This window comes from Vombatus ursinus, unplaced genomic scaffold (assembly GCF_900497805.2).
Source record: "Vombatus ursinus unplaced genomic scaffold, bare-nosed wombat genome assembly UNPS02014799.1, whole genome shotgun sequence".
Lineage (NCBI taxonomy): Eukaryota > Metazoa > Chordata > Mammalia > Diprotodontia > Vombatidae > Vombatus > Vombatus ursinus.
In genome coordinates this window covers 25,826,298-25,838,493 of record NW_020954577.1, presented here as the reverse complement: position 1 = coordinate 25,838,493, position 12,196 = coordinate 25,826,298, and the positions used below count along the sequence as shown (strand labels likewise).

General features: G+C 43.8%; 1 protein-coding gene across 6 annotated transcripts in view; it reads left to right on the top strand.

The window, feature by feature from the left end:
- The window catches only part of FYCO1 (FYVE and coiled-coil domain containing 1), a 103,117-nt gene that overhangs the window by 75,792 nt on the left and 15,129 nt on the right, over positions 1-12,196 (top strand). For 5 of the 6 annotated variants that reach the window (XM_027872200.1, XM_027872195.1, XM_027872197.1 and 2 more), the window contains exon 15: positions 10,984-11,079. In XM_027872200.1, coding sequence (XP_027728001.1) covers positions 10,984-11,079 — 96 coding nt within the window. Of the gene's footprint in view, positions 1-9,213; positions 9,300-10,983; positions 11,080-12,196 lie in introns of those variants that run through there. The other variant, XM_027872202.1, reaches the window with a different exon arrangement.

Sequence of the window (12,196 nt, the reverse complement as noted above, 5' to 3'; positions counted from 1 at the left end):
ACCCTCAGCAGAGTGAATCGGCCTGAATTAGGGTCAGTAATCTCCACGGGGAGTAGAACCTAGGTGTTGTCCTGATCTCTGTCTGGCCACTTGATTCAGATGGCTCTGGAGGAGAAAGCGAGGCTGGTGACTTTGCACAGCCAACGTCACTTGCAAGTTATGGCATCGTCTTCCTGATGATGGTCCTCTTTGAGAGCAAAGGACAAACCACGATGACCACAACAACCATGGCAATGCAGGTGATAAGCAGCAGAGCCTAGATTTGCAGCAGCGAGCGTCCATCTTTTTTCAGAGACGATTGGGTTCAAGTTTGCAGGTTGTGCTATTTTGGATTGCATCTTAAGCTTTTTTTCAGAATATACTATTCTGTTTCCATCCGTGGTTGCTGGTGGGTGCAGAATAGTCTTTGTGATATTGTAATCTTTTCCTTTAAATATGAAGGTCTTTCCCCTGGTTGCTTGCAAAGTTATTTTTTGTCATCAGAATTATTAAATTAACCAATTTGAAGCATAGTGTCTTTGTTTTCTGAAGGAGATGTGTACATTCTTCTGTATTCAGAAATTCTGAGCAGTTTTCCTGCATGATTTCTTGCACTGTAGTGGTCACATTTTTTACTTGTCATGTTCTGATGGGAGCCCTATGATCCTAAGGCCTTACGTTGTCTCTGTGTGTCATATCTTCAAGATCAGTGTGTTTTGCTTGTATAGAGATCGTATGTTCTTTTATTGTTTTTGCTTTTCTTCTTCTAGATTGTCCTTCACTTCAGAATATTTGTATTCCCAGTCTGTTCTCCTTTTTTGCTTCTTTGGAAAGTCTTACCCCTGTGGATTCAAGTTTCTCTGTTCTGCTAATTATTTCTGCTGTGTAAGTCATAAATGCCCCCATTTGTTCCCTTCTTGCTTCTCTCAAAATTCTGATTTCTCACTTGGACCACTCTGGAACATCCTACTGTAGTTCCGTTCTCTCTTGGGAGTCCACAGGGTTCTGTATTTTATCGGTGTTGGCTCAGTTTCCTTTGTGTTACAACGTTTATTTAGAGACATTTGCAGTCTCATAGTTGTCTTGATGGTCATCTGCTAATTTTAGTATCTCCCTTATTAGTTTATCTGCTCATTTTGAATGTTCTCCCTCCTAAAATATTTGATAGTTTTGTTCTTTCTTTCATTTATTTCCCTGTCACTAATTTCCTGACTTCTTCCCCTTTAATGTTAGGTTTACCCCCAGGGATGAACTCAAAACTGTCTCAGCCTCCTCCTACATTGGGGAATTTACTTTTCGCCAGGCTCAGACCTTCCCCCGAGTACCTTCAGGGAAGGCAGGACTGGGCCCAAATGGACGCCAGTGCTCTTTCCTTCAGGCCTGGTGTGTCCCCATGTTCTGGTTCCCTGCCCCAGAGTTCTCTGTTCTTTAGTTTTCTTAGCAGACTGCGTCCCCTTTTTAAGGTTGAGGAGAGAGGAGAGTGGATGTTCAGGGCAGAGTTTCTGCTACTTTCGGGTTCTCTCACCTAAGAGCTTGTCCAGGCAAAGTGTGCTGTCTGTCTCCACACATGGCTGGGAAGAGTTGAGGTGCTCTGGCTGTTGGAGGAGAACAGGGGCAGTGTATTACAGCAGAGATTGCGTCAGGAGGAAAGCCCCTGAGTGAGTACAAAAGCACCAGCCCATGGGTTGTTTTGTGCACTGTGCCAGAGCAAGGAGGGTGCTGGGGACGGGGAAGTGCTGAGTGAATTCTAAGAATTAACATTGTGTAATATTAATTAATAAAGCCATCACGTCATTGGGCTTCTTGCTTTCTCTTCCTCGGGAACAGCTGTGATCCCCCTTCCTCAAGCACATAATTCCTCCTTCAGGAGGTCTTCTTAAGTTACTGGAGTCTGAAGAAATTGTTTAGTCCTCCATCATATGGTTCATGTTGCAGAGCCTAGAGAGGAACCCAGGTTCTGTGGCTCTTAACTCTACGCACTCTCAGCTACCCCACGAGAAATAATAGATAGGACCACTTTGCTGTGTCCCCTCCCATTGAATCATAAAAAAGTTTGATCTGGAAAAGATCTAAGAAGTCATCTTGTCCATCACTCCCATCTGACAGATGAGGGAGCTGAGAATCTCAGGGGTCACTTGAGTTGGCCAAAGTCACATAGAGACTTGGGTCTTCTGCCTGCAGGCAAGTACAGCGGTCTTTCCGGTTCATCATGCTGCTCTCCCCTAATCACACCTGAACACTGCCATCCCATAGTAACAGCTCCTTTAGGTGGTACTGGCAGGTTTGCAGAGCACTTTACATATGTAATTTCATTTGATCCTCACAGTAACCCTGTGAGGTGGCTGCTATATATCCCATTTTAGAGATGTGGAAATTAAGGCTCATCAAGGTTAAGTGACCTGCCCGGAGTCACATAGTGTGTGTCTGAGGTGGGATTTGAACCCTAATCTTCCTGACCCACATCCATCGCTCTATCCACTATACTTGCTATATTCCACAAGAGTAAAACTTCTATTAACCAGTCCCCAACCAACCAGAAGCCAAGTCACTGAATTATTTTTGTCCATTCAGCTTAGCAGAAAAAGACCATTGATAAGAAGAAACGGTGACATGAACTTAAACAAACACACACACACACACACTTTGTACAGTATCTTCCGAGTTCGGCATCAATTTAACCAAGTCCCCCACAACTTTTACATCTCTACTTTTATACAGCAATCATGGATTTCAAAGTGATGTTCAGTAGTATAAGTTACTTGGAAGCAGGGATTTTCGTTTTTTGTCTTCTTATTTCCAACTCCTAGTACAGTGCCAAATACCATAGTTCATCCCTTAATAAATGTGCTCGTTGGTTAGTTTTGAATTAAGTATTAACTTATTTTATAATTTATAATTATAATAAAATAATCTTATAATATAAAATTATATATAAAATATAATTATATAATTTTAATATAATAGTGTTAAATTGAAAATGAAGATTCTGAGACCTTGCAATTTCTTGAATTATACAAGAAAGATTCAGTCATGCTCATCTCCAAGGAATTGTACAAGTGTTTATTCATGACACAAGACACTCCTTCCACCCCCCAAAAAAAAGCCCATCTTTTTTTTAATACCAGTATACTTTTGACGATGCCACAAAATCCTGGTTTCACAGGTGAGGAAAGGGCAGTGGGGAGGCAGATGGGCTCATGTTATATAGGAGAAAGCTGCAACATATCACTCACAAAAATATTATTCAGGATAATTGGTGCAAAGATGGTCATTGGGGAGCTGCATTCTTAGAAAAGGAGGTGAGCTGGTCATGGGACAAGTCCACTTTCCATTGCCATAAATGCCTCTGTTTGGTTTCCACCTCATGGAGCATCGTGGCTCCCCAGGATAAGCTGATAACCTGAAATCTCACCCCCATGCAGATTGACTCAGCTTTTTATTTGCAGCACCTTCTCAGGTCTCTCAGTTGTCTCTCCCTTCCAATTGAAGGGCTACAGGGGGAGCCATAGACCCTTCCCAAAGCTTTCCTTTATAGAGGTCTCTGAGCTTTCCAGCTAACTCCCCATTTTCCATCAGTGCCTCTGCTTGCTTTCCACTCTACAGAAAATCATGCCCCCTGGTGGCCCCCAACCGCCACTTTTTTCTGCTTTGTTTTCTGTGTTGACTTTCCCCATTAGATTGTAAGCTCCTAGAGGGCAGGCATTGCCTTTTCCTTGTTATATACCCAGCACTTAGCACAATACCTGGCACACAGTAGGCACTTAATGTTTATTCGATTGAATTGAAATGGGATAGCGAATGATTCATTGTGGGGGGAGGACTCCAGTGGTATTCACAAAATATCAAGAAATCTAGATGACCCCCACATATTGGAGGACATGAACAAGAGTTGCACAAGATGAGAAAGTGAAGACAGATTGCAATCTGTAACACTGGAGGGAGTACCCACATTGATAAGATCACAAACCAATCAAAATATTGAAGTATACTATACTTGGCACAGTGCACAAAGTGCCAGGCCTGCAATCGGGAAGACCTGAGTTCAGATCTGGCCTCAGACACATATTAGCTGTGTGACTCTGGGCAAGTCACTTAAACTGCTTTCTGCCTCAGTTTTCCCATCTGTAAAATGGGGATAATAACAGCGCCTACCTCCCAGGGTTGTTATGAGATAATATATGTAAAGTGCTTTGCAAATCTTAAAAGTGCCCATATACAAGCTAGCTGTAACTTGCCAAAATAGGAAAATCATCTGAGGCTTTCAGAAGCGCATAAAGGAAGTTTGTCAACAAGACGAACCTCGCAGTCTTCCAGTCAACCAGAAAATTTAAATAGCCCAAATTCCCCAGCATTCAGAAGAAAGGAAGTTTTAATGAAATTATAAAGAAGCTCATATCATTTTGATTTAGGAGAGGTGAGCGGTGGGGATTTGAGTTGTAGCTGCATCAAGCAGGGGTCCCATCCCCAGTCCTTGAATGTGAGTTCATTCCCTCTCCTTTTATTACTCTGCAGCCTGCTCCTTATTGTAGTCTTACAGGCTCTCAAATTAGTCCTTGATTATTACTTCATTGTGGAATTAGGGAAGAGGAAAAAAAAAAAGCTTATTCCATGCCAGGTAATGAAATGCTACCTTGCTATTGGGTCTAGCCATCTGGTGTGCAACTCCTGTGATAATATAAGAAAATTTAGGCCTGGGTATGCACAGGTGCTACGGAGGACATGATAAATACTCTTAATTAATAATGAATTGTCCAAGGCTCTAGAGAGGAAAATGAAACACGGCGGCCAGAAGAGCAGGCATCATCAGTGACGGGGCGACATCTAGTGGTCCTACGTTTCGTGTGCTGTGTCAGTCTTTGTCAGTGCCAGCCCATTTACCCAACATGGTGGAGCCCTTCCTCTAATCCAGTACCTCCCTACCTTTTCAAGTATAAGACTGTCTTTTTGATGTCCCCAAATTTCACAGACCCTCCTTTCCCCATGTGATAGTGATTGTGCTATTAGCACCTGCCCTTCTGCCTTTAGGAACCCAGAGTCACCTGGGAGTAGGATGTGAGTGGAGATTATACACTTGTAATAATAATAGCCTATGTCATGTGACACTTTTGAAGGTTTACGTCTTGCTTTACATATTTTATCTCATCTGAGTCTCACAACAACCCTGTGATGTAGGGGACACAAGTATTATTGCTGTTTTATTGATTAGAAAACTAAGCAAGGTGATTAAGTGACTTGGTCTAGGTTACAAAGCCAGTAAATGTCAGAACTAGGACTCAGACAAACCCGGATGTTCTGACTCCATATTCAGTGCCTTTTACACACACACACACACACACACACACACACACACACACACACACACCCCATATGGCTCCCATACCACATATCCTTAAGGTTTTGTTGTTTGGCATATTTCACTACTTTGGTGAATCTGTGATGTCATCAACATGGGTCTTTTCTCTAATGACGCAGACTGAAATCCACCAGGGCCTTCTCATCCTGTTCAATTTTTCTCTACCTGTAAATCTTGCATTGGGTTATGCCCTAAGCATGCTGATGGTCTTTCTCTAGGTCTCTCTCTCTCTCTCTCTCTTTTTTTTTTTTTTTTTTTTGCTTTTTGGTGAAGCATTTAGGGTTAAGTGACTTACCCAGGGTCACACAGCTAGTAAGTGTCAAGTGTCTGAGGCCGGATTTGAACTGAGGTACTTTCAACTTCAAGGCCAGAGCTCTATCCACTCCACCACCTAGCTGCCCCCTCTCTAAGTCTCTTGACACTCTCATTGCCTGTCTCTTATCCTCTCTATTGCTGCTTGACCAGTCTTCCTTATTCTCCAGTATGATATCTTTTATGCTGATTTTTACATTCAATTTTTTGTCAATTGACATATGCCAGCCTAGTTTTAGAAGACAGAAATTGAATAAAATAAGAGGGAAATTAGAATATCCACACTGATAGAATGGAGAGGAGATGTGAATAATATACAAAATGTATTTGACTTTGGAATGTAGGCTGAGATTAAATCACCTTTTCAGAGTTTGCCCTCATCACCTCCACGCCCCCCCCCATGCATATGTCAACTTTCTTTCTCAATTTAATCCTTTCATAGTGTCCTTTTATGGAAAAGGAGCTGGTTGGTGAAAACTCTGGGTCGTCTCAGTTACCTGTGTTATATATTATCTGAATGCAGATAGTAGTGTTTGCAAGAACAATAGGTATGGGATGGAAGGAGAGCAGAAAATGGACGAATTAGGGTTTTCGTTCTTTCAAAGTCCCTGACCTAGTATTGCTTGTGTTACTATTTCTTAAAATATTTTTTTTCCATTTACTTTGTACTTTAGAGAAGAGTGAAATAAGAAAACAAAATGAAGGCTCAGAAAGAGGAAATCCTAGGCTCTAATGTTTTGCAGGACAAGAGTAGAGACAGACCAAGCTTTAGATGGGGTGGCAGTGAGGAAAGGGAGAGAAGGAAACAGATGGAAACTGTGTTGGTGACGACAGGATTGCAGTTGCTACTGCTGGTGAATTTCTTCCTGTCCTCAATTCCCCCCACTGTCCCTTTTCCCTATGATGCTGCTACCATTTTGGTAGAATTGAAGGGAAGCCAAGTAAAGTTAAATAAACAAGCATTTATTCAGCTCCTACTATGTGTAGGGATACAGAGAAAGGCTAAAACAGCCCCTGACCTCGGGAAGCCTCACATTCTAATGGGGGAGACAACATGCAAACACTGGACAAACAAGCTGTGGACAGGATAAATGGGCGGTGACCTCAGGTGGGCACATTAAAGGGTATTGGGAAAGGCTTCTTGAAGAAGATGGGATTTTGGCTAAGACTTGAGGAAAGCCAGGAGACAGAGCTGAAGAGGAAGAGAATTCTAGGCATGTGGGACAGCCAGGGAAGATGCTCAGAGGCCAGAGATGGAGTGTCTTGTACCAGGAACAGAAGAGGCCAGTCACTAGACCATTGCATATGTTAAGGGGAGTAAGAGATCAGAAAATTGGGAAGGCAGGAAGGGATTAGGTCATGGAGGGCTTTAAGAGCCAAACAGAAGATTTTATATTTGATCCTGGAGGTAATGGAGAGCTACTGCAGTCTCCTGAAGGAGATGAGGGAAGACATGGTCAGATCTTTGTCTTAAGACGATCAGATTGATGGGTGAATGGAGGAGACTTCAGGCAGGGACACTAACCACCATATTATTGCAGAAGTCCCAAAATGCACCTGCACTAGGGTGATGTCAGAAGAGAGAAGAGGGCCATGTATGGGAAATATCATGGGGAAAGGAAAGAGAGCCTGCCCACTAAACTCCAAAGAGTCATTGCTACTTAAAAGTCCTCTCAGTTCATTTTGAAACCCTTCTGTGCTATGTCCAGGGAGTCCTAACTCTCCCTCTGATGGAGTTATGACCCTCTGCTCTCTGATAATAATAGCTCCCGGGCCTGAGAGGGGGCTGGCCTTCTCCACCGTGAAGAGTTGTCTTTGGCATGAAATAGACTGTACAGTGAGTGGTATGATAGCAGTGATGAATTTCTAATTATCTGGGCAGTTCTGATGATTTTCTAAAGGAGAGGGCTTTCTTAATCATTAACAGCAAAACCACAGGAGTGAATCTACCTAAATTCCTGGAATGTTGGCCAGTACCAATGGAATAAAGTGAAGCGAAAGACAAATGAAGTATTAGGGAATATTAGCTCGACTGGCCTGAGATTTCCCAGTCCCTGGGATCACTAGTCAAAAGGATGTCATGAAAAGCACAACTGGTTGGGGACCATGTCATCAAATCCAACATGGAGCTTACAAGTTGCACAAAGGGATAGAACCCTTCGTTGATTAATCCGTCACCTTCTCCTTCCTGCCCAGAGATATTCTGAAGAGTAGATATTCAGATTCTTCATCTGTAAAAGGAAATCCTACATCCAGTTTTATCTGTGATGCTGTGTCATCTCCAGAGTTGATTGATAATCTGTGTACCTTCCCCCCTTCCAACCTTGACTCTAAGCGCAAGCCTTCCATGATTATTAACCTTGCCGACTTTGAGCATCCCTCTATTCTGCATTCCCTCTGCATTTTTTAACTCAAGTGGTACCATTATCGCAGTGCATACCGCTGGTTCCCTTTCCTCCAGGTGGCGAGGGGAAGTGATCTCGGTTGGGCCAATAGGCTGGGGCGCTCTGGGAGCACACCTCCAGTGTGTGCTCCCTGACGGCTCTGCAGCAGCCCAAACACAGCACCCCAGAGATACCCCACACTTGCCACAAGAAAGGTAACAGGGGAGGAAGCCCAGGAGCCCCGGCTCTCACTGGCCTGTAGTTGTATGTGACCTTTCTGTCCTTTGACCACCATGGCCATCCTAGGCCAGTCTGATCAAAGCTACACCAGCCGCGGGATCTCTCTGCTTCTTTAATGTACCTAGCAAACAGCAGCCTCTGGTAGAAGGATCTATGCAGCTGACCCTGGGATAGCCCGGTTGTTTCAAGAAGCCCCAGTTTAAGGGGGCTTCTGAAGGTCCTCTGGTTTCCCTGAAGATTGTCTCCCCTGTCTTCTCTTTTTCATATTAGCCCTGTGTACTATTCTCTGATAATTTGCTCTTCCTTCCTTCCTACTTTCCTCCCTTTCTTCCATCTTTCTTTCCTTCCTCCTTTCCATCTATCTGTCTAATCTATCCATACACACAGATTTATACATACACACATACATGTATATTTAAATATGCATATTGTTGTTTAGTTGCTTCAGTCATGTCTGACTCTTCGTGACCCCGGTTAGGTTTTTTTGGCACAGATACTGGAGTGGTTTGCTATTTCTTTCTCCAGCAAAATATATATACACACATATATATATGTTATCATCTTTGTTTTTAAAGTCTGTTACTTTGTTATGTTGTTATTGTTTTTTGTTGTTGTTGTTGTTGTTGTTTTAAAGGCAGTTGGGGTTAAGTGACTTGCCCAGGGTCACCCAGCTAGAAGGTGTCAAGTGTTTGGTCTGAGGCCGGATTTGAACTCAGGTCCTCCTGATTTCAGGGCCAGTGCTCTATCCACTGCGCCATCTAGCTGCCCCTACTTTGTTATGTTGTATGCCCCCATTTGTGTTGCTGAGTCCCAACAGGAGGTTGCCATGTTCTGTCATCCCTTTGTGTCCCCTGTGGCACCTCGCATGGTATTATGCATGTGGTCAGTGCCTAACAAATATGGATTCAACCATTTAGATCAGTAGTGTATTGTCATGTATTTCAGAGTCTTTTGCAGTGATCAGTAGATGTGGATGAGCCCTGGGGCACACTTCTCTAACATGTACCTCTCCACCTATGTCCATGAATTCCTATTGCTTCAAATGGATCTGCCTCCCTGAAATGAGAGCTCTCCCTGACAGACCTGGGGTCGTGCCAATGACCAGTAAGTAAGGTTCTCCGGCTCAGGCACGAGAGGAGTCAGGAGATCTGAGTTTTCCTCCTGCTTTAGCAGCCGTGCCTCTGAGTGATCCTGGCCAGTTGCAGAATCTCTCCAGGATCCGGTGTTTTGCTTACCAATTTTTCCTGATCCCCAGCTTCCACAGACACCCAGTCCCAGAGATTATGTGCTCATTATATGCACTAGGGTGCCATCCTCAGGCCAACATGGGTCATACTATGAACATCAACTCTTAGGTGGGTGGGTGTGAGGTTGCTTCTGTTGGACATTCTATCTTTTTATCTCTATGGGATATTTCTGCATATCCACAGCAGTATTTCACAGTTTAAATAGAGTATTTCTTTGTCTTGACACGATTCCATTCACAGTATAGATTCTGGGGAAACATCTCAGTTCTCCAAAAAGCGCTAGTTACTGGGAAGAAAGTACATTAGGATTTTTCAGGTAGAAGATAGAGGGTAGTATGTGAAATGGAGGTGCCATGCGCTAATTCAGCTTGCCTCGATTGGAAAGTGGCTAGTACCAGAGCTGGATATGGAAGGAACCTAAAGAGTCCTGCCCTTTCCTTTAATTCTGCTTCTCAAAGGACCCTTACCGTAGTAGGGGCATTGGTTTACCACCAGAGTGAATCTGGAAGTGACCAGGTTCATGACCAGAGTCTCCTGCTCTCCCACTTGTAGCCTTCTAAAACCCACGGACGATGGTTGAGTGAGGTGCTATGTGCTTTATATGGCGCTCTTTGGGAGACTCACAGTCTCTTTCCTTATACACTCTTCATGCCACATTCTTGGCAGGAGGTAGCTCAGTGGTTAGAGTGCTGGACTTGGCATCATGAAGACTTGCGTTCCTGATCGTGCCTTAGACACTTAGTAGCTCTGTGGTCCTCTGTGGTCACTTAACATTGCTCAGCCTCAGTTTCCTCATCTGTAAAATGATGGTAAATTCACCTACCTCCCAGGATTTTTGCAGATATCAAATGAAGTAACATGTGTACAGTATTTTACACACCTTAAAATGTTACATAAACGTTAACGCTTATGATTATTAGCTCTCCTCAAAGCTTGTCTTAGGTGCCACCTCCTTGGGGAAGCCCCAGTTGTCAGTGCTCTACCTTTTCCCAGAGCACATTCCATTGACTTAATCTGTGTAAAGGTTGCACTCCCTCTAGTGGAATATAATCTCTCTCCTTGAGAGCAGGATAAGCCCCCACCCAATAAATACTTGTTGAATTGAATTAAATTGATCTTACTGAACCTCTCTGGCACCCGATAAATGGACTCTGCCCCTGGACTCAGAACTAACTGGACTTAATTCCGTGCTCTGGGTTATTGCAACAATAGCATGTTCACGTAGTTCAGTAGGTACAGGTTGTCAGTGAGACGACATGTCCTTAACCTCTAGCAGAGCTATTCCGGGTGCCCCTTTTCAAAGAGGCCCAAGGCGTTGTTACTGCAGCTAGGACTTGAGAAACTATTGATTTCTTAGATGGAAGGCAGCATTAGACGTGGTGGTCAGCACGCTTTACCAGGACAAAGGGATTCTCTTGTGTGTGTTTGTGCCTGGCTGGAGACCATCTCTGTGTTTCTGACCTCACAGGGATAGCACATCTAACTCTTTAACACCTGATGGCTCTGAAGACATGCCGATGGGTCAGGATGCAGAGATCTGCTTGCTGAAGTCTGGAGAGCTGATGTGAGTAGCACTGCAGGGTGGCATTGGCTAAGTTGGAGTGCACTGAGGTGGGGAACCAAGGAGGAGCCCCTTTTGGTTGGGGCCTTGATTCGTTGGAGGTCAAAGATTATTGACAAGCCTACCAGTTTTGGCAACCTCAGGCAGTCCTTTGATTTTCATGCCACAATTGATGCCTTCATGGAAATGCTGCCATCTTTCTCTGGGCCCTTCTTGCTCCTTCTCCCATGTCCTTTCTACCCTGCTACTGCCTGACTGACATGCTGAACTCGACCAAGAAATACAGAATGAGAACTTCATGGGAGAATTGCCCATCTGCCCATACTACCCTAGTACTTGGGACTGCCACGAAGCCCTGTCCATAGATAAACGTCACCTGCGGGCAGGAGCATGGGAATGAATCTCAGCTGCCCACTTTGGGTCACAAACCTTTGCCCTTCTTCAGCCCCCTTTAGAAATATGAACAGTGACATTCCCCAAACTGTCTTTTCTTTCCTGCCTCCTTTTACCATTGGAGAAACCTCATCCACTGTACGTGGAAATAGATCTTGACTCTAAGACTATCCCTCTACCCATTAGGCCATGTGGTCTCCCCTTAGGTATTACTGCTATTATTATTCCCATCTTACAGGTTAGAAAATTGAGGCTCAGAGTGGCTTGCCTATGATCATATGGTGTCAGAAGCATAAGTTGAAACCACATCCTTCGGCCCCTATCAGCTAGACTCTGTAACATTGTGACTGGGGCAGTTCCCTCCCTGCTCAGAATTTCTGCTCATTCAGTGCCGTATCAGCATAGAATACCTATCAGCTAAACCCTCTACACTTATGGGAGATACCCACTTGCCACATCGCAGTAATGCAGCATAACATCTTTAGGGGTAACTTCTCTCTTTTAAATACATTTTTGATATACCTTTTCGTTTTGTTTTGTTTTTCACAAAACAAATCATGGGGTTAATTTTCCACCTTTTTGCCTGCACAGAGAAGTAAAAGAGCCAGGGAGAACAAACTGAAATCAGTAGGGGAGATAACTAACCATCTTCCTCCTCACCCTCGATCACTAGCTGCCTCCTTTTTTCCCATTACAATAGGGGCTACCTTTTTTGCGTGTCATGGAC